We start from the raw sequence: 24,861 nt of genomic DNA, 5'->3' as shown, positions 1-24,861 counted from the left end.
TTTTACAAGTGTACATCTCCATGAGGACTTGCTATCCATGCCTAATAGTCTTGGAATACTTGGGGGTAGGGTTCTTATAATTTGAATGCAAATTATATTCTGACTAAATTCAGCAATTATAATCAGCTAGTGAATTATGGCCTGACCAAAATATCTTTCAGGGAAGCTTTAGGCACCCCAGCTTAAGGGGACATGGATCCATTCAGAGCCTTTAGAGAATCGCAGCCTGGCTAGTCAAGCCTTCAGTCCATGTCATGATGATTGAATATTAAAAGAAAGGTGGATAGTTCAGACTGGAGAAGAGAAGACTCAGAGAGGGTTGGGCAGGAGAACTGTTTTTGTTTTAAAGCTTTTTTTTCCCCAAAAAACATATGCAGATAATTTTCAACATTCACCTTTACAAAACCTTGTGTTCCATTTTTTCTTTCCCTTCCCCCATTCCCTCCCTTGGATGGCAAGCAATCCAATATATATTTAAAATGTGCAATTCTTCTGTACATATTTCCACATTTGTCATACTGCACAAGAAAAATCAGATCAAAATGGAAACAATGAGAAAGAAAACAAAAAACAAGCAAATAACAACAGAAAAGGCAAAAATACTCTGTTGGGATCCTCACTCATTTTCCACAGTCCTCTCTCTGGGTGTACAAGGCTCTCTCCATCAAGTCCATTGGGACTGACCTGAATTATCTCATTGTTGAAAAGAACCACTTCCCATCAGAATTGATCATCACATAATCTTGTTGTTGCCGTGTGCGGTGTTCTTGTGGTTCTCCTCACTTCACTCAGCATCAGTCCCTGTAAATCCCCAGGAGAGCTGTTTTAAAGGACTTGAAGATCTTTGACTCCCTGGGACAGAAAGAGGAGGGATGGGTACAAGTTTCAAAAGTTTGGGTTTGGGATTAGGGTGTGTGTGTGTAAAAGTATCGGTCAACAACTGACTTCCTAACGATGACGGCTGCCCCCAAAGGGGATAGGAGGAGATCCACCCAGACCTGAAGTTGTAATGGACAAAATACGGCAGGAGCTCCTAGGCTGGCTTGACAGAGTGGGAACCCAGGGTGTATGCGTTTCCAGGAGGCTGGCAATAGAAGGAGGCTGAGTAAGAGCAAGGTGTACGATGACTGGGTCGAGGGCAGAGTTACATTGGAGGAGGAATTATACTTGCATTACTTAGGCAGGACTACCTACAATTGTCGGTATGGATAATGTATCTCCATGCGGTTGAAAGGACCCTGAGAATAGAAGGGCGTGATGGCGATTCTTGGACAGCTTGGGCTGGGGACCAGAAAATAGGGCTGGGACAGAACTAAAAAAGCTTTCAATAGCGCTTGGCCATGTCAGTTAGCGGAGCCCTTGATTATGGCGGAAACTATTTTAGTCAAGTTTTAAATTTCATTCAATATAAGTGACTTCGTGTGATGTATGGTGTAGAGTGTGTGTGTGTGTGTGGATAGGTAGATAAGAAGATAGAGAAGGATTGTTCCTGTGATTTCATTAGGGTGTGGGCGATTCCCAGATGAGTAAATATTCTCTCAGTTCAGCTCAGAAAAATGATAATAATAACAGCAATGATAATAATAATATTCATATTGCGTACGCATATTTTTTCCTTTAAAATAAGCTTTGTTGGTGTTTTTTTCCTATTTCATTGATATTACCTTATAGCAACTGAACCTTCTGAAATAAGAAACGTGGAAACTTGTTCCTCTTGCTTACCAGGTGCCGGGTTCCTCTTTGTTTACTGACAAAGTGCTCCGAGTGTTGTCATTAATTCAGTTCCCTGGGATCATGGCTTTGTCCCCCATCCTAGTTCTGCCTCCAAGCAATGGAACAAGCGTGTCATCTTCTCTCTCTTGAATATGCTCCCTGGTCCTTGTTCCTCCTGTAGCAGAGAAATGTTGGGCATTTGAAGTGAGATCATAAATGGGAAAATGTTTTTTTTTTTTTCTTTAAATTGAAAGTGTTTCAAAAAATCTTGGCTTGATCAATAAATCAGCAAACGTTTAGTAAGGGCCACCCTGTCCACGGCACTAGTTTCCTTAGAGGCAAACACAAAAGCGCAGGAATGGCCTCGGCTTTCAGGGAGTTTGTATTCTATCAAGGGAAACGACATTCACATCTAGAAACACAAAATGACCCAAGTGAGATTTAGTAGTGACATCAGCCGGACAAGGCAGCCATCGCGGTGCTCTCCTTGACCCTCGGATTTCTCCCTTTGCAGGTGAATCCTGGGAGCAAGACCCTCGAAGAACGCCGCTCCAGCTTGGATGCAGAGATTGACTCCTTGACCAGTATCCTGGCCGACCTCGAATGCAGCTCCCCTTACAAGCCGAGGCCGCAGCAGGTAAGCGTCCAGCTCTCCTCTTGGGGCTGTGTTCTCAGTTATCAAAAGTCACTCAGCCATGAGTTTACCGATGGGAGAGAAAGGAAGGAAAAACATCAATTTTCCAGCCTTTTAATTTTATTGATTGATTTTCCTCTAAGGGCAAGGGAGCTAAGTTAGCATGTTATGTAACATACATATGCACGGGAGAAGCTTTTATGACATGAATAATCGGCCTGGGGCTGGTGGGAGGATCCCTAGCACGATCTCCCTCCGGTTTAGGGGCCTTCAGCACACAGCTCTCCCCGATGAAATAAATACTGTTAGCTGTGCTGGGTCCCTCTCCTTGACCTTTCTGAGCATTATCCCGTATTTCTGAATGATGGGGCGGATGGAATCCCGGGCTTCCCATCTTTGCTCTGGTCGTACCTTCCATGTCCACCTTTCAATGAAGGCAATTCCCGCACGCCCAGCCACCCGGCCTCACAATGGCTTCCGGAATCCATTCTAGAGTGATCCCGGGCCACTGGAGAGAGACAGTATGGACCGGGGCCCCCTCATCTTTTCAGCGGGATCAGCAAAAGCTAGGGGACTCAGGCACCTCTAGAATCAAGCAAACGTTACACAGCCCAACTGAGGGCGGTGAGACCCCTCTGCTAATAGCTCTGTTCTCGAGGGGTGTTTCTAATTTCCATTCAGTCTTTCTCTTTGGACTCCATGATAGTCACATGGGCCAGAAATTCTGGCTTGCTTTCTTCTCGGATGACTCTGCCACTTGGAGAGAAAGGTGCTTAAGTCACCTCACCTGCCTTGTTTCAATCTCTTACCTGGTCAGTGAGAGATGAGCTTGCTGGTCAATCCTGCTCTCGCTGCCACCGATCTCTGATCCTTTGCTCTTTCCACCATTTTCCCCTATGGAGTTTGAGTAAAACTCGGTAGTTCTTTCCCAAATTCCATCTTCTAAAAGACAGTCTTTGCTCAACAAACGGTTACATCCTTTTTCTTGAGCAATTTCCTCCAAAGTTTTAGATGGCTGTGAACTCTAAAGATATCCCTCTCTTTTGTCATCATTCCCCATACCCCTTAACAGAGCTTTAATTCATTGAGTCTGCCTCCACATGCCTCTCAGAAGCTATCGGGTTTTATTGAGACCATAAATCCGTTCCCTTTTGGAACAAATAAACTCATCTCCTACTTAAACCCTTGAAGGTTTGCCATTAACATTGTAAACATAGAGTTCAGATTTACAGTTTTTCATAAGTGACTATCAGCAGAGGATATCAGCCCTGGGACGATCCCCCTCCTTGGGGATGATAGTTTCCTGCCATTCTCCAGAAGAGATGCTTTCTCCCACGAAGGAAACACAGTGAGATCACCGCGCTGCTAGTAAAACTCACTTAAATTAGAACATGCAGGAAATGGCGGGGGGTGGGGGAGAGTGGGGAGCTGTTCTTTCTCCATGTCTGTTCTCCATTTAGGAATGAAAGGAAGACGCTTCCTCACCTTCCTCTTGCCATAGTTGGGCACAGAGGAGGAGGGAGGGAGTTAAGGGTGGGGAGTCTTTTTTTCCCGAATTATCTCTGCTCTGGTGAGTTTGAATTAGATGTGTTAATATTTATTGGCTCACATAATTATATGCTGTAAGGACAATAATTGCACACACAAAATATTAAAAATTTGTGCCAAAGATGATGACGTCTGGGTAAATGTGTCGCGTTGTAATTAAGAGGGACTTGAAAAGTCCTAGAAAGGTTTCCTGTGAATGCCTATCTTTGATGTTTCCTTTTTTGATCCACAGAACATCTCAAAAATGGGTGAGTCACCTGACTATTTAAAGATGAGAGAGTGGGGCTGAAATTTCTCATTAGAAAAGTGTTTGTGCTTTAGAGCATCCTGTACGACTAGAGTGCTTTAGGATGGGGGCAGAGAAAAGTGGGCATTTGTAGGAGTGGCCCACGGGCCGGGCCGCCCACATCCTCGGTCCTCATGCCCTGGGATGGACACCATTGTGGACACGTGGACATCACTGCTCCGTGTTCTGTCTCCATGGCCAACATCTGGCTTTCCTTCCATCATCCTTCACAACTCTAGTCCATGCTTGGTGAAAACCACTATATTAGGGGCTAGCTTCGACATCAAATCAGATCAACTAGCATTTATTAAATGCTTACTCTTGTATTCCAAGTAGTGTGACAAATGCTGGGCTGGACTTAGTGATGGAGGAGAGCTCTTCCCATTTGATATCACATAAACAGAAGGTGGTTAGGCAGGATATTTCTGGTTGTGATACATTAGAGAAGGGATGGCCTTTACCAGATTTTTATCTTGGGGAGTGGGGGTCAAGCACAAAGGAATGAAAACTTTAGTTTATGTGAAAAAAATATATTTATTGGTTCCAAGTACTGTGCCATGCCCTGAGGACACATATGCAAGGACTAGAAATTCCCTGTATTCTAGCAGCTTACTAATATAATATAAATGACTATATATAATAGAATATATTATATTATATAAATATATAATATAATTAATACTAATATAATATAAAATTCTCATGTAACAACTACTTTTTTCAGGGTTGTTTGGGGAAGACAATTGCAATCTAGTACAAGGCTTGGTACACAGTAGGCGCCTAAAAATGCTATTGACTTTGTTTGACATGGGTCAGTGAGTCATAAAGATGGCGAGTAGAGCAAATGGGATCATCATTTGATTCTAATCTTTTGTTGGTTTTCAGGGCCTTCCATTGAAATCTCCTTAGTAAGCCAAACTTGAATTAATTTTCCTTAGGCCCCAGCCTGTGTGGAAGAGAATCAATAGATGTGAACCCTTTATAATTCTTGGGTAATAATGTCCTGTTTTTATTAAATTGGTTTTCTTCTACTTACCCATTTTTCAGTGAGGAAACTTGAGAGATTCAAAGGTCAGTCGATGTGATCCGATTCTACACATTGGATCTGAGGCAAAAGTCGTGTCCTGTGCCCACTAAAGTCATACTTGGGAGACTTTTAGCCACAGAAATAGGTCGGGATTGTGGACCCCTTGCCCTGTTTGGATGAGTGTTTTGCATCTTTTTTTTCAGAGGCTTCTCTGTTAGAGATCATTCATTGACATTTCTTTCTTGGAAGGTCTGTCTGTGAGCTGGGGTCAGAAGTGAACAGGATGGGAAGAACAAGCTGGTTTTCTTAGGGAAATGACCTAAATGACTCCTGAAGGATTCCCAAGTCTCCTTTTGAAATTAAGGCCTATCTTTTTAATACCAATGTATTTCCATCGTCTTTGTGTGGTTGTGAAACATCCAACGCTGTAGTCTCCAATGAGTGGGGAAAAAACCTTCCCCAAGGTTGTTGGGAAACAGGCAGAGGAGGGACATGAGCATCCTCTGAAAGACTGGAAAGCTGGACTTGTGAGGGAGATGGGTCACAGGGGAATATTTACAGCAGCACGTGGGAGCAGAACAAAAGATACAGGGCAACCACTGGGCATCTTCTATGCTCCACTGGATTTTCTGGAGAATTCCCAGAATCCTCCTCTATTAAGGGCTGGGGTCGCCAACTTGTGTTGAACCTATGGGAAGATCTGAGCATGAGCTGTTTGCTCATGGAGGATGGATGCTCAGCAGGGAGGTCCATCTTTGGCAGGAGTGCCCATGGTTATGAAGGTTTTGATTTATTCAGCTCTTCAGAGCTCTGCCACAACGGCCTTGCTTTCGGCCTTCTTTTGCTTGCACTTGCCCTTGACGTTGAGGGTCCCTGGAGCTTTGGAAGTCCACGCCCCTGAGGATTTTGCCAGACTGCATTAGGAGGCGGCTTCCTCAGAATATCTCCTGATCTTCGGTGAGGTTTTTAGTCTGCGTTGCCTTCTGCAGACAAACAACCCCGGTCTGGGCAGCTGCTGATAAAGCCAGGGATTGCCAGGAAACCCGTAGCCCGGGTCCCGAGGCTTCCTGTGGAGAGAGAAGGTGAGATCTAGGAAAACATGAGGGGAAGAAGGGCTGGAGGTCCCTCTGGCCCTGAGGAAGCACCTGAGAGGTGTTTGTCGAGGAGCCGATTATATCTCTGGCCCTCGCCCTCAACAATCGCTAGGTCTGAGAGAGACTCAGTGTTTCCATCTGTCCAGCAGCTACGACAACAAAACAGCAGCCTCTTTATTTAGAGAGAGATTTCAGGTTTGCAGAGCACTTTCAATATCCACTTTACCCTCACCACACTTCCTGATGGAAGCATCTGAACATTGCTTCCTCCCGTGCGCCTGTATTCTACTTAAGTTAAGAGAACCCTTGGGGAAGGAGCCATATGAGAAAATCCCCATGGTGCTGCCACTGAGAGAGGTAGAAAGCAGTAGGTAGTTTTCTTACACCCATTTTACAGTTGAGGAATCTGAGGAAGACAGAAGTTTTTCAAGACCCATATCTCTACTAACTGTCTGAGGTTGGATTTGCACTAAGGACTTGGTGATTTCAGTTCAGTGCTCTATCCATGGCACTGCCCATCTACCAATTTTATTCCACACCTCAAAGAATTCTTTGGAATAAAAGGCACAAGCATGAGCTAATAGCCTTCTTCTCTTATCACTTTGTGGCTCCTCAGATTCATCTGAAACTTATTTTGGAAGGCGCATATATATATGTATTTAGTGCTATAAAGAGCTTTAAAAATCATTTAATCTTTTTCACTGAGGCAATCGGGGTTAAGTGACTTGCCCAGGGTCACACAGCTAGAAAGTGTTACGTGTCTGAGACCAGATTTGAACTCAGATCCTCCTGACTTTTTTCCAAAAAATCATTTAGTCTTAACAAGTCATTTTCTAAATGAGAAAAATGAGTCCCAGATCAGGGTCCTGTAGGTTCTACATGTAGAATATAGAAGGTCTGAGTATTAACCAGGGCTCTTTACACAACATGATGCTCACCTTGGATGTTCCACAACAGATTTTCACTACTTCATTCATTCATTCATTCATTCATTCATTTGTTTTTGCTCCTGGTTTCTAAAGAGATAAGTCCCTCGCACATTATGATTTGCAGCTTGATTGGAATCTCTAACTTTCTTCTGGACCCTCCCTCAGCACGGCGCGTCTCCTGGACCATGAAGGCTCTTGGCGATTCCCCAGATGGCCCGTTGACTGTGGATGGTGGGTTGGGCATGGTCTGGTAACCCAGTTTCCTTTCCTTGGCAGCCAACACAATAGACATTGCGCTTCTTCTGCTTCCTGCCCATAAATTTCCTGTCATTAATTCTCTCCTTAAGTCCTATTACTCCGACTTTGAAAACTGCCCCTGGGTGGGATGTGATGGTTGCTAACTCAGAAGACTTTGGGAAGGCTCTGAAGGGACCACTTTTTCCTCTTCTCACTGCGAGCAACATGGGAGTTCTGTCCCACCTGCATCCTCTCCCAGTGTTCCCTTACCGTAAGGAGAATTCAGGAGCCTTTAAGGAAACAATGTCCATATTCTTCTGTCAGGAAGTACTAATAGGGCTAACATTTTAACTTTGTAATGGAACAATGTCTTTTCCTTCTGGGACTTTTTCAGCTTTGGCTGGTTGAATACCTCATCTATGGACCCCACCAAATAATCATGGTGCTGTGTGTGTGTGTGTGTGTGTGTGTGTGTGTGTGTGTGTGAAATTCTGAATAAATGAATATGAGAGATTCAAGCAAATGATCTAGCAGGGGAAGTTTCTAGTTCAATAAACATATACCAGCACACAAATAGTCTCTAAAGATAAACAAACTGAGAGTAAGGCGTTAACTGACTTGGTCAGGATCATCATTGAGTAAATATCTAAGACAAAGTTTAAATTGAGATTCCACATTCAGGACTCTATTCTATATACCGCTAGACTGACTCCATAGCTGTCATTGTCATTATGAAGATCAGAGAATACGAGGCTCCCAAATGGGCTGTGCTGCCATTGCTGGCTGGCAAAATTGATCAGTGATAATATAAAATTAGATTATTAAAAATATGCCCAAAATATGATAGTTTATGATATCTGAAGGAGCAATAGCAATGGGCACAAATCCATGCCCTGTCGGGCCCGACAATTCAAGTTTCCAACTCCTAGCAGCAAGACAATGGGAAAAAAAAGGGGTGAGAACACAAGGACTTCTTGTAGCTCCTTCACCCATCAGCAGATAAGGGGTCTTCTTTCCAAAAGAGCCGACAGTATTAGCAAACGCATCTTCCCATGATGCTCCAACCACATCGGGCACCCCTGGTCCCATTCAGATTTCTTAGCTCCGCTCTCCCTAGGACTTGAGGACAGATCCACGATGGACGCCAAGGATTCTGCTAAACGGGAGGGTCAGAGTAGGTCCCTCTTCAGGCTGACTGAGTTTCGACCATCGCCCTGCTTGTTAAGAGAAAGCTCTCGTCAGTCCAGTCGAATGCCTGGATTACAGTGGGGAGGCTACTTTCCTCGCTTCTGTCACGCTGGGCGAAGTCCTTGCCAAGAGGCCTTGGGAGTGCATGGATGTAACCAGAGTGGCGGAGCAGGCCAGCCCTTAACCGAGTGATTAGGTGGCTGTAAATCCTTCACCTCCCAGACACAGACGGGCTCCCTCCGAGTCTCACCTGAACTCTTCGGGCCCAGAAGGACTCGGCCTGACTCTTTGGGACAGGAGTCACCCTGAAAAAGTGATTATTTATATTCATCCTTTCCCAGTTACGGTCACTCAGCCGGCTTGCTACCTAACTGCTGCATGTTGGCTTTGCGTCGTGGGTGCCCGTCGTAACCTCAGTCATTTCACTCCCAATTGAGTCATCATGGATGGGGCCTCGTGTTCACATCAAGGCCGTGTGATGGCTTCTGGGGGGCGCTATTTGTTGAAAGGCATTTTTTAGAGTTAATGTGGCCTAAGGACTTAGAAACCATGCGATGGAGCCGCGCACAGTGGGGTCCCACGGCCTCTCTTCGGCGTCCGGTGTGCTGGCTTGCTGAATCCCAGAGAAGCTCTGGGGGTGCCGCAGGGGTGATTAATTTGTAACTAAGTTTTTTTAATATTTCATCACTTTCTTGTGAAATCAAAAAGAGGAATTATGGGTGAATCAAACTCTTCTGATCTGCTTCCATCCTGCTAAGAACCCGACCGTGGCTGTTTGGGAGTAGGCAGAGGGAAATGCTGGTGCGGGCTGCTGCTCCAGGCTCCCCCCCGGCCCTCCGTGCTCTCTCTTTCATCTGAGGGACCCCGAGCCGGGCCGTGTTTCCAGGCCTTGTGGAGAAAGTGCTCGATCCGTCCTGCCCGGCACCTTACTGCTCCTCGGCCACCTGGCACCCTTGGGGACCCCGGGGTGAACTGGAATAAAAGAGAAATGGAGGAAGCTCTAACAATGGAAGTCCCTGGTGCTTGCCACGGCCGGAGGCCATAGCCGTTCCAGATCTCTCTACAACTGCCAGAAAATGTTGCCATAAATAACGAGCTGGTATATGACTCAGAGGGAATCATGCACGCCCTGCATTGTGGGTGATGATGATGAAGATGATGATGATGGACGTGTGTACGTGTATGTGTGTTTCTGGGTGGGGGGCGATTTTTAGAATGGATTTAATTGCCTTTCTCCTGCACTGAAAGAGCCAGAGGTGCCTCTGTTCTTCCTCCTGTTTCCCACCTCCAGGAATGGAAAGTTTGAGGGCGGCTAAAAGGCAGCCATTAAAATCTCGGTGGGGCGCCGAGTCTCATTAGAACGGCTGCGTCTGTGGGAGTGTCCTCGGGAGCAGCGGGAAGTTGGAACTCTGCGGTGGAGCTCGGTCCGACATTGTACCACGTGCCCCCAACGTGTGAGGCTTCCCTGTGAGCCGAAAGAAACGGTCTTGGGAGGGGGGACTAGTTATTGCCAAATGATTACTGATGGTCCCCGGGCACGAGGAAGGGAAGCACTTACCTTATTCCGTCTGGCTAAGGTCGGGAATGGGGTAAATGACACCCTATAATACCACAGGACATAAGATGGGACGTGATGCCCTCGGTCACAGGGGCCATGATATGACAGCATGTGCTGTGATAATGAATCCAGCGTCCTTAGTCTTAGTTGTAAATATTAATAGTTTAAACAAAGCTTTACTCATTTAAAACTACACGAAGACTTTTTGGAGAACCCAGATCATCAGTCCAATGCCAGAACACATCCATAAGGGGCTTACAAAATGTTTGGTGACTATGACATGGCCTAAAATATAATTTAATATGGGATAATATCATCAAGTTTAATAGCATATAAAATAATGCATTATGGCACAATGCTGTGTAAATACATCATCATTCAGCGTGGTATATACACACACGCATGTGAAGGAAGGGTTCCCGTATGTAGAGAGAGAAGCTCTGTCTGTCTCTGTCTCTCTGTCCTGCAGTGGTAGAGACCCCTCATGGACTGCTCCCTCTCCAGGAGACCCTGCAAAATCCTTGGTTCCAGTGTCCTTACTGTAGAAGAAGTGACCTGGGCAGGGGGTCTCTGAGGCAGTTCTAGATTGCTCCTCGCAAGTTTTTGCTTTCCTTCCCTCCGGCTCAGTTTGTGAAAACTTGCTGAGTCCTTGGTTTTGTGGTGATTGGATAATGCTGGAGTAAATTAGCCAGCTCCATGATTGGATTTTAAAAGTTAAAAAATAAAATCTGCCTGCTTGGTTCACTGTGAGCGGATTCTTTTTGGGAATGATTAGCCTCATCTCTACTCAGAGGCACACATGACATTTGCAAAATTAAGGCATTCTCATATTTAAATGGTTTGTTTTCTTTCTTTTTTTCCCCTTCTTTCCTTTATTCCTTCCTCTCTTCTTCCCTCCTGGGGGTGGGGTGGTTCCTGGGATAGCAGGGCTTTGGATGCCAGAGGATTTTGCTCTTCCTCATGGGGGTAATAGATAGCCATTTAATTTATCCAGACTGACGATTAGAAAAATTGCTTCTGAGAACTGTTTGTTTAGATCATTGAGCACTTCTCTATCAGTCCTGGACGTTCCTGTTAGTTACCTCTTCAATACCAATTATAGATATTTGATTAAGCGTTTTTTCCCTTCAATTGCTTCCTTTTTTTTTCCCCATCCTAATTTCATTGATTTTGTTTGTACAAAAGCTCTTCCATTGCTTGCAATTAAAGCGATCTACATTTCTTTAGTGGCCTCTAGCCTTAGTTATGGGCAGGACCTGATCTTGTATGTACAGCTATGTCTGTGTTTCTATGTCTTTCTCTATTTACAACGTGTGTGTGTTTGTTAAGAAATTGGTATGTCATTGTTGATGTCATTCAATCATTCAGTCACATCCTGTTCTTCCTGAAACCATGTCCCAGCACACCAGACCCTCCTTTCTTCCTCTATTTCTCAAAGTCTGTTTGGTTGTTTCCATGACACTCCTTAGCCATTTTATTCTCTATCATCCCTTTTTCTTTTTGTACCACACAAATCCCCATTGGGCCTCCTTTTGGCTTTGACCCAGCCACTTCGTCTTAGTACTGGAGCTACTTGGAATTTCCCCCCACCTTTTCCCAGTAGAGAACTGAACACCTTCTGCCTCGAGGGGCTCATCTTCCGATGACATGTCCTTTCTCTCCTTAGTGCCATGCACAGGGGTTTCTTGACAAAGATACTGGAGCGCTTTGCCATTTCCTTCTCCGTGGATCATCTTTTTTGCTGGAACTCTCCACTATGACCTCCCCATCTTGGGTAGCCATCATGATATTGCTCATATTGTCATTCAGCTACTCAAGCCCCTTCACAAGAAGACATGATCTGGAGGGGTAGGGGAGAGAAGTCGGTTTACCTTTTAGTAAATATTTAGGTCACGAATTCATATTGACTTTATTGCAAATATGGCATAAGGTTTTGGTCTAAACTGAATTGTTTCTATAGAGACCCAAAATAATGGATATTTTCATTACTAAATGAATCTAAAATCTCAAGGTAGAGAAGAAAGAGAGAGAGGGAGAGACACACAGGCACAGTGACACAGAGACAGAGATAGGGAGAGAGAAATGACCTTTTAGTAAATACTTGGGGCATGTATTCATATTGACTTTACTGCAAATATGGCATAAGGTTTTATTCTAAACTAAACTGTTGCTATAGAGACACAAAATAATGGACATTTTCATTACTAAATGCATCTAAAATCTCAAGGTAGGGGGGAGAGAGAGAGGGAGAAGGAGAGAGACACAGAGAGACAGAGATAGGGAGAGAGAAATAATCTTTTAGTAAATACTCAGGTCATGTATTTATATTGACTTTATTATGAATATGACATAAGATTTTGGTCTAAACTGAATTGTTTCTATAGAGACACAAAATAATGGATATTTTTATTACTAAATGAATCTAAAATCTCAAGGTAAGGGAGAGAGATAGACAGACAGACACACATACAGAGACAGAAATAGGGATTTTAGTAAATACTTAGGTCATGTATTCATATTGACTTTACTGCGACTATGGCATAAGGTTTTTGTCTCAACTAAATTGTTGCTATAGAGACACAAAATAATGGACATTTTTATTACTAAATGAATCTAAAATCTCAAGGTAGGGGAGAAAGAGAGAGAGGGAGAGACACACAGGCACAGTGACACAGAGACAGAGATAGGGAGGGAGAAATGACCTTTTAGTAAATACTCGGGGCATGTATTCATATTGACTTTATTGTGACTATGACATAAGGTTTTGGTCTAAACCGAATTGTTTCTATAGAGACACAAAATAATGGGCATTTTCATTACAAAATGAATCTAAAATTTCAAGGTAAAGGGAGAGAGAGGGAGAGGCATGGAGACAGAGAGACAGAGACAGGGAAAGAGAAGTAACCTTTTAGTAAATACTTAAGTCACATATTCATATTAACTTTATTGTGAATAGGACTTAAGGTTTTGCTCTAAAAACTCCAAATTTCATTCTAAAGTATTAATCATTAAAATTATTAGATGCTGGTTTTAAAAGAGAGATTGAGAAAAAAAGAAAATCAGATGAAACAAAGAAGTATCAGAAATACTTGATCTCACAAACTCAGTGTTTGACAAAAAATTATAAACTACCTCAGAAGGGACATCCTTGTTGATGAGAAGAGCTGTGAAAACTGGAACCCGGTCTGGAAGGAGAGTGATTTTATTTGGTATTACCCTGTCGGTGAGCCGGGACCCAGGCATGTGTGAGTCTCAATGCCAGGATATGGATTTTGCATAACTGTGGAACATAATTTCTCTCTAAGGCAAAAGTGGAACTGACAGGGTGATTTTCAGCCTCTTTTCTGAAAAGCGACTTATTAATGGGGCTGATCATTTACAGGGCGATTGTGGTGACATAAAGAGTCCGTTGGTAGGAGGCCAGTGGAGAAAAGCATCCTTTGGCCGGCCTGTGGGCTGGTTGTTGCTCTGGGGAAGAGACAGCTGTTGCCTTCTTGCCTGGATGCCCCACAAACATATGATGCCGATGCTTAGTCAGAGGAAAGTGAGGCCGTGAGAGCAGTTTGGGAGAAATGTTTGGTCAGACACGAAAGATATCTTGGGTTACCGAGAGAGAAAGCAGCCGGTTCCCTTACAGCTTTGGTTCACTTCCAGGCCGGTCCCACCTCCGTGTCTTAAAGGAACTGTACCTTTGCTGTAAGTACCACACATGATCTAGGTGTAGACACTTTTACTGGTTTCAATCTCAACATTCTCATCTATAAAATGGGAAGAAAATTTGTCCTTTGTCCCTAATGGGGTTGTGCGAACAAAGCACTTTAAAAATATAGTCCTTGATTTTAATAACAAACTCCAAAAAAATGAAGGGGAAATATAAGTCAGGGAATGGAAATATGTTTTAAAAAGTGATTTTTCACTTTAAAAATTATTTCTCCCCATATTCTATTAAATAATCTGGTATAATGTTGAAAATTATACATAACCCATGAAAGAAGGAAACAAGACTGTACCAAGTACCTGCTCCATGGATCCCTGTGTTAATCCTCTTACAAATCTCATCTCATCTGACCTCTGCAGGCTAAGGGTTGTTATCCCTTTTTGACAGTTGATTAAACTGAGGAAAGCAGAGGGTGGGTGACTTGTTCAGGATCATGTAGCTGCTAAGTGTCTGTGGCGCGATTTTCTAGAAAGGCTCCTTGACTCCAAGCCCGGCACGCTGCAGATGTGCCAGCTGTGTATGTGGCTGGGTGTATACCCACCTGCCTGCATTAGTTGTTTCCAGTCATTTCTGACTTTTGTGACCCCTTTTGGGGCTTTTCTTGGCAGAGACATGGAAGGCTTTGCCGTTTCCTTCTCCAGCTTCAGGAAACTGAAGTAAATGGGGTTACGGATCGTATTCATGATCATTTAGCTGGTGTCCTATATACATACATGTATATATGTGGGCATTATCATATATAGATACCCCCCACATATAAGTACATATATATATATACATATAATATGTATGTGTATATATATATAGCATCAAGTCTTATATATGTGCATATCTATGTATCTATATATACACAGAGATGATAAATGAATAGGTTAACAGAAAAATGGTAAACGTATCTCTAAATATCCGCTGATTTCTGTTTGTTTATTTGTGTATGACAAATACTTAGGAGGAAAATTCTTATATGTACCACAAGGGGATAGCTGTAGTCGGTGATGGGTATATGTGGGGGCGTCTAATCCCATTCTGCTAATGATATTAACACGTTAGTCCTTAATCCTGCTGACAATTGCCTGCAACCTTTCTCAATCATTCTTACGCTTTTTGGTGAGGGTTGAATCCTGGGAAGTGGCAATTCTGCAAGCTGAATGACTCACTAATGAAATCAGAGCGCTGGACACAGACAGAAATGCCTCCAGGTGCTTGGCCCTTTCACCAGTTAAAGCGCCTGTTCTCAGGGCAAAAGGGGGGCTATGCAAAGGAATGAGCTTTCTCTAACCTCCCTCTATTGCTGAATTGATCTTTTAATGAGGCATTCAAATGTAGAAACAAAGGAAAGTGGGATGGAAGAAAGAGAGAATGGTCTTTGTGTAATGGTGGCTGGCTTTCTCTCTCTCTCTCTCTCTCTCTCTCTCTCTTTTTCTCTCTTTCTCTCTCTCTCTCTTCCTCTCCCTCTCTTTGACTCTCTCTTCCTTTGTCTCTCTCTCTCCCCCTCTCTTTCTCCCCTCTCTCCTCAAAGATATTGCAGAGGTGTTATTGCCATTATTATTATTGTTGTCATTGTTATAACATATACTTATGGATCTTATGGATTAGGGTTTATGCCCTGTGACTAAGAGTTCCAGCGTGTAGCTGTGTTAAAGCTCTTGTTTCTAGGCACACTCTGAGAAAAAAACTGTAGAAATAATCATCAAGTCCATCATGTTAAAGATAGAAAAGTACATCAGAAATGGAGATTAATTGCCATTAACACACAAATAGACATGAAAATGCATTGGGGATGTTGGGTTAGAAGTTTAGAGAATAATTAAATTCATCAAATTATTAATTAATATTAAAATATTATTGAATTTATTAAATTATTAATTAAAAATAAATTAGGGCATAATTAAAGCCAAAGGACAATGGGAAGACAATTTTTATAGGCTAGATGGGAAGGTAGACTTTGGAAAGTAGCATCCTTGACATCCTGTGTTCAAATGTTCTGGTCTCCTGGGGGCGGGGAAAAAAAAATATAGCAAGGAGAAGACCTTGATCTGCTTTAGTGATTTCTTTTTAAGTCCTCCTTTTTGACTACTTTTAGGCTGTCTGAGCTGCTTGATTGGGCCATGTCAATGAGTTTCAGACATCTGGTTTTACATTGCTCGTGTTGAGAGAAATACAATTTTTCCATGGGTAATTTCCCAAATTATTATGAAGTCCTAATGATCTTCAAGATAGCCAAAGGATATTATTTTAGCCAAGCTCTTCCACTGAGTCTTTAGAATTTCAGGGATCTTTGATTTCAGCCGTGGATTATGAGTACTCCAAACTCAGTAGAATATTTTCCCAAATCTTGTGCTTCCCTCTCCTACCCCATCCCATTCATCATTTGGTAACCCACCCATTAGTGATTGTAGTATTATAGACTTAGAGTTACAAGGCATTTTAGAAATAATCCAATCCAGCTTTCTCCTTATACAGATAGATAAACAGATCCTGAAGAGATGGCTCATTTGTTTAATGTCACATAGATGATAAGTGGGACCTTTGAACCTTTATTCTCTTTCTCCAAATCCAATAGTTTTTGAAGTCCTCCTTGGCTCTCTAATTGATTCCCTTACCAGTTAGTAGAACTTTCTCATGCATGTGGCAATCTGCCATAGGCTTTGAGATCCAGCATTTCTCAGTGATGAGATCCTGGAAAGAGCACTTCAGTTGAAATTCTTATCCTGAACTTTAATCTTCTTCCAGCAAAGGCAAAATGGGTAACCTCCAAGATATACATCTCCTTGGAGACCTTGTGGGTTATGATGGGTCTTTTAGATCTTTTTGGGAAAAGAGTTTCCAAATTTGACCTCAAAGTGAAAGCCAGAACTAGTTCTGTGAGTGATCTTGATTTCTCCATCATTCCCTCTCTGCTCTGTGGTTATCTAGAGACTAGCAAATGTTACATGACCTAGGTTATGCTTCCTACCTGTGGAGCAATCACTTTGCCCACCTGTGTACCAATAGGCTATCACCACAGTAAGAGAAGCTTAGCAGATGCTTGAATCTCAAACTTTAGTTCTCATGTACCAGATCGATTCCTTTGACAAGAATATATCTAGCTTGAAAAACAAACAAACAAATGAAAACCTGAAAAAAATTATAGAAGATTATTTTATCCTTGTTTTATGCGAGGTAGTACTGGTCCTGTGGCCAAAAATTTTAGCGAGATGTAGCCCATTCTCTTAGTATATGAAGCTTGAGATCAGAGCATATCTTGAAATTTGCTAATCAACCTAATTTTTCAGAAACTCCGGTCCTCATTCCACACTTAGAACTTGCAAAAATCCCAGTTGAGTCAGGAAGGATTCTGGAGCACAGGAAGGTCCTAGGCTTTGGGACATAAGAGTAGACAAAAGGAGAAACCTCAGGGTGTACCCTAAGAGGTTCAGATAGAACAGCCAGGACATTATTCTTATGACTGTCATTCATGGTAAAATCATATTCAGGGAAGCAAATGGAGAAAGGCAGGGGATGGGCATGGAACACTATGACAATGAGGAGGAGGATGAGATTAATAATAATCATAGTTAAAAGACATTATATTCTTCGTTAATTATTTCTTGTTACTGACATTGTAGATTCATTGGTTTTGCCTCCTGAAGTAGAACTGTCAGGAGAATATTGCCAGTGCTCTTTAAACTCTGGCATTCTGGGATAAAGCTCGAAGAGCCCCTCCCTAGTTACAGCTTTGTCTTTTTTGCACCTGTAGAGGAAACCCTCTCTGTTGCCCATTTCCTCCAATTCTGGAGCTAGAAAAATTCTCCTCCACCCCCTCCCAGCCTCACTTACTCATTATGCCCTTAACTCTTTGTTAAGGTATGTAGAGATTTTTTCATCAATTCATCCTTCTTATGTTTCGGGGTAAATATTGACTTTTAAAACTATGATCAAAAGCAAATAAAACATTATAAATTGCTTTCTTCACTCAATCTTTTCTTCTCTCCCTCCCCAACTCTCCACCCTCCTGGTAAATAATCCAAACCCTGTCATTTAGCTGTTGATGCATTTGAGCCTTCTTATATAATGTGAGATTTGGTTAAACTAAAGGAGAAAAAGAACAAGGGTTTAATTTTCTTCTCATTGGCACGTTGCCCTCAAGGCCAGTTCTACAACAAACATACATGAGGCAATAAATGAGTGGGAGTCCTGCTGCTGGTGTCCTTCTTCCCGGGTGAACTGGTCGGCTCCCCAATGGGGCCATTTGTGAGATAGTGTCCGGGGAGTGCTGGGCTTTTATCATTGTCTAAGGCTGGACGACAGATATCAGGCCTCAGCTCTAGCTATGATCTCATTGTGGCAGGTCCAGGACTCTGGCTCAATGGCACCCTGTCAAGGCCTGTTTCCTGGGAACTCTGACTAAGTACTGGTCTTGATTCTTGATCTGTTAGTCTCAGTCTCATTTCTCTCTGTCATTGGTTTTTTCTGATTATTTTTGTTTTCCCTTTAAAGGAATCAAGGTCCCATTCCTATTTTGTAAGGAGCCTGGCAAGCCAATCAGTTATGATTCATAAGTATTAGGAGTGGTACCCCAAGCTTCCTGGCACGATGAGGACTTTGATTTATCTAAGTAATTTCCATAAAAGATTAAAGGCTGAATTGCTCTAAATATCAATATCTAAGACATTGGAGGAAGGCAACTGAGGAGTATATTGGGGGGAGAACAGTCCAATATTGGAAGGATTTTTTTTGCTGCCTACTGTGTAGAGGCAAATCATTGGCGCTTCCTGGGTCTGTTTCTTTATCTGTAAAATAGACCAAATAACATTTAAATAACCTTTCTTCTCATTCTAATATTCTATAGCTCTGCAATGAAAGGGTGACTTCTGGAAATCCATCTAATTTTTAGGTGTTTTTTAGTCATTTCCAAATCTTTTTGACCCCTTTTGGGGTTTTCTTGGCAAAGAAACTGGAGGCTTTGCCGTTTCTCCATTTCATTTTGCAGATGAGGAAACTGAGGCAGACAGCAGTAAACGAATTTCCTAGCATCATATAGCTAGGAAGTTTCTGAAGTGGGATTCATACTCTTGAGTCTTTTATGCTCAGTGCACTATGGTGCCCCAGCTGCCCTCTGTCTGCTTAGCGATGCTCTGAATGGAGCCCTCGTGGATGGAGAAGATTGGGTCCTGCCAGTGGCGACTGTTCCACCATTTTGCTCTGACTTGACCCCTGTTGTGCCTCCCTGGCTCTGGTTAGCCTCTCTGTGCCATATTTTCTCTTGGTGCCTCCCTAACCAAACTTCCCATCAGTGTTTGCATTGGCATTTTCCTTGATTCTTATGAGAAGCATCAAATAGAAATTTGTCCCATCGATCCCACAGGGTCATAGGATCATCGCCGAGCTGAAGGCTCTCCTCTGGGCTTTTTCTGGCAACAGGCACCTGATAAAGAAGGGCCTCTACCTTATATTTCAACTGCATTATATTTGCATTTATTCTTCATTTATTGATAACGGCCATTTTGTTTTGTCTATTAAAATGTTTCCTTACGATAGAGACGTTCTTTTTTGTATCCCCAACAATCGGTCCAGCCCATGGGAAAACGGCCACAGTCGATGCTTGATCTTCCCCTTCCTCTCCCAAAAATTAAACCTCTTGGAGGAAGTTGTAAAATCTAAAGAGAACCCCAGTGGATTTGGGAAGTGAGAGGGCCTGGATTTGAATCCTGACGGCATCATTCACTGAGGCTTGGGACTTAGTCAGGAACATTGCTTCTCCTAGGGAATCATCTCCAAGTGGGGGTTGGAGTTCCTTTTCAGCTCTCAGTCTGGGGACACGAGACTTGCTCCTGTCCTGGGACTCGCCCCCAGATCGCAGGATGTTCCAGCCCAAGACAGTTACCCGTTGAGGAGCCATCCCCCAGAGGCAGGTTTCAGGGACTCGTCTGCATTTTGTTCTTTCTGGCTCTTGCTTCAGTCCTGAGTTCAGGTGGATCAGCTACGCTGAGCAGCTTGGGCTCACCCCAGATCCGTGTCACAATGTAACGAGAAGGGATAGGAAGGACACAAAGTGGCGGAGCTCCCATAACTGCGAACTGTTCTCCTCATCCTCCTGGGCCTCCAGCTCCGTGTGGGCTGAAGAGAAGGAAGCTGGCTTGGCTCCCTTAGCTCAGGAAACGGCGAGGAGCGCTTGTGGAGCAGTTATTCCCGCTCATTGCCATCTCAGGGCTTAGTTACAGAGGGCTGAGTCACCAGGAGGGTTCTTCCTTTGGGGGGCTTCTCCATGGGGGAAAGAGGGGCGCAAGAAGCCCCTGTGGTCCCCGAGGCGGAGAGAGGAAGGGAATGAGGGTCCGTGCCTTCTGTACCAATCTCCTACAGACGTGCACACTCACACGCACAGGACACACCCACTTAGGACACACAAGCACATGCACTTAGTATACACACATACACACTTAGCACATGCACAATTAACACACATACACACACACCCCAGCAGGCACATAAGCATCCTCTTGCTCAAATGTAGTATTTCTTCTTTCTGAGAAAATACTTGGAAACCTGATGGATTGGGAAACCCTGGAAGTCTTGTGTCTGCTATGCAGGGAGAAGGGCACCTACATGTCAGTTTTGTTTCAGGGGAGTTTCATTTACAATGCTATTCATTAATTAGTCCATTTTATTTTTAATTGAAGTTTTATTGATGACTTTTTGGTTCTGTTTTCTAACACAATGCTTTCTAGATATTTCCTCTACCATTACCATAGTGAATCTTTCTTTGCTATTAGGAGGGAAAAAATAGGCAAAAGGAACCAACCTGGTTGTATCTGCTGAACATTACCCAGAGTTCTCCACTTCTTATAATTTCCTTGTTTATTCTCCAGGTCCAAAATTGGTCATTACAATCAACCAGTCATTGTTTTCTTTTAATTCTTTTCACTGATATCATTGTACTTATTACCAAGATAGGGAGACAGAGATGAGAGTTTTTGTTGGTTTCTCCCTAGTTCTGATAATTCTTTGAATTAGTTCATAGAAATCTCCCCCCATGTCACTGTATTCCTCATATTCCTCTTTTCTTCTATTATAATAATATTGCATTATATCCATAGATCATATTCCAAACAGATGGGCAACCAATTTATTTGAAATAAAATGCCCAAATTTATAAGCAATAATTAGAACTCTTAAATACACCATTTTCAGGAAGTGACATTGAATGAGTCATTAATAGATGAACTTTGAAACTGAGGTAGAGCCTCCATTTCACTGGCACAGGGAACTTCTAGGAAGGAAATCCTTTTCCAAATGTAGATTGTAAAAAATAGCAAATTTTAATCTCCCGGGACAGTCAGTCATGGACCTCGTCTCTAACACAACCAGAACTTTCCATCACCTGTTTTACTCTCAACACTCCCTTACTTCATCCCTTCCCAATGACTGTTATTTACTGGAGCACTTCTAATCTCACCCTTCCACAGCCCCCAGTATTGCCTTTCCCTTGACTCTTAGCATTCTCTCATGATGGAGGAGAAAGGCAGTGATAGAAGTGTGCAATTAAAGACATTTCTAGCCCTGTTATAACCAATAGTCTGGCTTTGTTCAAGCTGTAGGAAGCAGGGAGAAGACAAGAGCTTGCCTGTAGCTTAGGTCGTTCCAAGAATAAATCCAGTATGTTGAAACGGCGATTTATATGGCATTTTGAAAGAAGAATCTGAAATAAAAGTGAGAGAAAGCAACAAAAACTACCTGGAACCCATACCACTGTGAAAATAACTGTTAGCAAACTGCCTTTGGGACGCTCCCCACGTTGTGGAGTGTTCCAAGGAGTCTCCTACTCAGACAGATGGGCCCTGTGAGAAGCAGAAAATAAGGAAGTCGTTGAATTTGCAGGTGTCCAAATAGACCCATGTCCAGTCTCCTGGAAACACTTTTAATGAGAGATCGCCATGATGGATTATTAGCCAAGCAGAGATCATTAACAGAGCTTGGGAAGAAATTGGCTTCCCAGGAGTTGGAAGGATCTGTGGGGGGATTCTAAAAAGCATTTCTTATTGTGCTTTTGAACTCTGGCTTCCCCCTGCCGCCACGGCCCCTTTGCACAGGCCATCCTTGGCCCACTGCCTCGTTCTCCAAGCCCTTCTTCCCTCCCGTGGTCACCTGGGATCCCTTGCTTCCTGTAAGGCTTGACAAATAAAAGTTCCACTTTCGGTGACACACTTTTTCCTCCGTCACCTGGTCAGTAGTGCTCCTTTCCTTCCCAGAGACACACACACACACACACACACACACACACACACACACACACACACACACACGGTTTCACTTTTCCATGATAGGACATCATTTTCTTGGAGACCGCAGCTGCTTTTGAATTTCTTTGTCTTCCAGCTATTAACACTTATAGCAATCTTTGTGAAGGGCCTACTATGGGCCAGACATTGTGCTGAGCTTCAGGAATACAGAGAAAAGACTTTCCTATCTAATAGGGAAGATAATATATAAACAGTTATATATGTTCTCATTTTCTCTTTCCCTTTCTCATTTGCTCAGTACATACACACGCACAAGCACAATATATACACATATATATGTATATATATACATATATGCATACATATAAACCCACATACATACACATCTCAATAAAATTTTATTAGGAAGCTACTATGAGCCAGACACTGTGTCATATACACAGGACAAATTTGCGGTAATTTCAGAAGGAAGGCCCTAACATTAAGGGATCTTAATAGGTGTTTGTTGAACTTGAATAAAGAGGTCACTCAGAGAGCATAGAATAAGCACCAAATCTATTTTCTGCAAGAATACCCAACCTTCCCTGGTGATGAGTGATATCCAAAAGGTGATCACTACGATTGGCTAAAAATAATGCATCTAGCCTAGCGAAGACTAATCATAATGATGGTAATAAGAACAACATCTCAAAGTTACTGAGGATTATCAGTCTGACCCTGGGCTTTCCTCATAACTCAGTGGAAGGAAGTCATACTCAGGATGCTGAGAAAGTCAGTTTGCTTGGAGTCACACGATATTTAGAAGTAGCATCAGGACTTGGACCACAAGGTCAATGTAGAAAACTAGCTTTGCATGAATTCTGAAAAATAAGAAGCTATTATTATATTTCAAAAAAAGAAGGAGCAGCACCAGGATTGAAATCCATGCCCTTCCACATTGGTTCCATCCTCATTCCCCAATTCCACATCACCTCCAGGTCAGGTCGTACAAAGTCTTGATTTTTATATCCCATATCTCAAATTCTAAGGATGCATCTTCTCTGTTTACTTCCTTCTTCCACATCCTCCTTCTCCTCCTCTTCCTCCTGTCCTTTCTGAAACAAGAAATAAAGTGAGAGATCCATGGGGGTCTCCAAGTCCATTTGTAATCAGTCATCATCATGAAATATCCTATAAATAATCCTTTGACCTCTCCTGATCCCCTGTTCTTGGCAACTGCCACCCATTTCTTCTGATTCACAGAATTTCGGGAGCTCTCAGAAGATGGTTAGTTCAAGAAATTCCCCAAAACAAACTCTCCTTGGTAAATGGAAGTCCCCGTGGGGCCAAGCAGACTGCCTGTTTTTAATTCCATGTCCCTCTAGTAATTGAAGATACTCTGGTTCTATGTCTTACTTTCTAATTGGTTGTTGTTATTCTTCAGTTTCAGTGTCTGATTCTATGGGACCTTGATTTGGGGTTTCCTTGGCAAAGATACCACAGTGTTTGCCATTTTCCTCTCTAGCTCATCTTACAAATTAGGAAACTGAGGCAAACATGATGAAATGACTTGCCCAGGCTCTCACAATTAGTGAGAGTCCGAGGCCAGATTTGAACTTAGGTTTTCCGGACTCCAGGGCCAGCCCCATCTATCTTCTGAAACGCCCAGCTGCTTCCGAGGCACATGTGACCTCATCATCCAAAAGATTTTCCTACTGGGGAGATTTATGGTCCACCTAGTTGCAATGATTAAGCGTGTCTGGTGAGGACAGCGGCGGCACAGGATGTCAGCTTGTGACCCCCGTGATGGAAGTAATCTCAAGGAAGGTGATACGGGAGCGGTTATGTCCTCAAGGCCTGCCAAGAATGAGTCATTTCTGTGAAAACACCTCCAATGGGTCATGGGATAGCTGATCACTGAAATGGGAATCGCGAGCGTGGGCTTCTCATCCTCCCAGGAGAGGAGGTCGGCAAATAGGGAAGGGGAGGATCTTACTAAGTGGAACTACTTCTGACAAAAGTGGATATTAGCTCCTACACACTAGGGAAAGCACCCGTCCATCCAGGAGACTTACCACATGTAAAGGGAAATGAAAAATTGCACATTTGGGCTGATGATGCTGGAAGAGACTAGAATCCTGAAATCCTAAGTTTTCCCAGTGTGAGCCGCTAACACATTATGGAAGTGTGAGGGAAGAAGCTCCGCTCTGCTCCGAGTGTTAATAGTGTGATAGAGGTTTCCAGGAGAAATAGGAGCATGCTCATCAACGTGTTCTTTTCCCACATAATTGACAGAATGTTGAGTGAAACTTTCTTCTGGCTCAGGATGTCTTCTCCTTTTATTTTACTTTTATTAACATCATGGACCCCTCTGATTGTCTCATTAAGCCTGTAATTCCTTTCTCTGAATCGTGCTTTTGAGAAGTTGACAGAAATGCTTAATTTCAGTGAGAATTTAAGAAAAATAAATATGCATTTTTTTTTCTATCCAACTTCACAGAACCTTTGAAACCTATCCACAGACCCCTAAAATGGGACTATTCCCTAGGCTAGGGTCTCCTACCAACACACCTTGAAGCAGTTTTTATAACAGCAGGGATTTTTATAAACCTATATAGATGACAAATCTTCCCCAGTCAACACAGTCCCCAATGTATTTTTGAGTTTCAACCAAGAAATGATACAAAAATTGAGGCATTTTCCCAGAGAAAATTGATTGGAAGTAGCACCG

At 42.9% G+C, this 24,861-nt stretch overlaps 1 protein-coding gene across 3 annotated transcripts in view; it reads left to right on the top strand.

The window, feature by feature from the left end:
• The window catches only part of LPP (LIM domain containing preferred translocation partner in lipoma), a 634,535-nt gene that overhangs the window by 325,581 nt on the left and 284,093 nt on the right, over positions 1 to 24,861 (top strand). For all 3 annotated transcript variants that reach the window (XM_051991658.1, XM_051991659.1, XM_051991660.1), the window contains one exon: positions 2,228 to 2,350. In XM_051991658.1, coding sequence (XP_051847618.1) covers positions 2,228 to 2,350 — 123 coding nt within the window. The remainder of the gene's footprint in view (positions 1 to 2,227; positions 2,351 to 24,861) is intronic.

The sequence above is a fragment of the Antechinus flavipes genome, chromosome 3 (assembly GCF_016432865.1).
Source record: "Antechinus flavipes isolate AdamAnt ecotype Samford, QLD, Australia chromosome 3, AdamAnt_v2, whole genome shotgun sequence".
Classification (NCBI taxonomy): Eukaryota; Metazoa; Chordata; class Mammalia; order Dasyuromorphia; family Dasyuridae; genus Antechinus; species Antechinus flavipes.
This window is presented reverse-complemented; position numbering and strand designations above follow the sequence as displayed.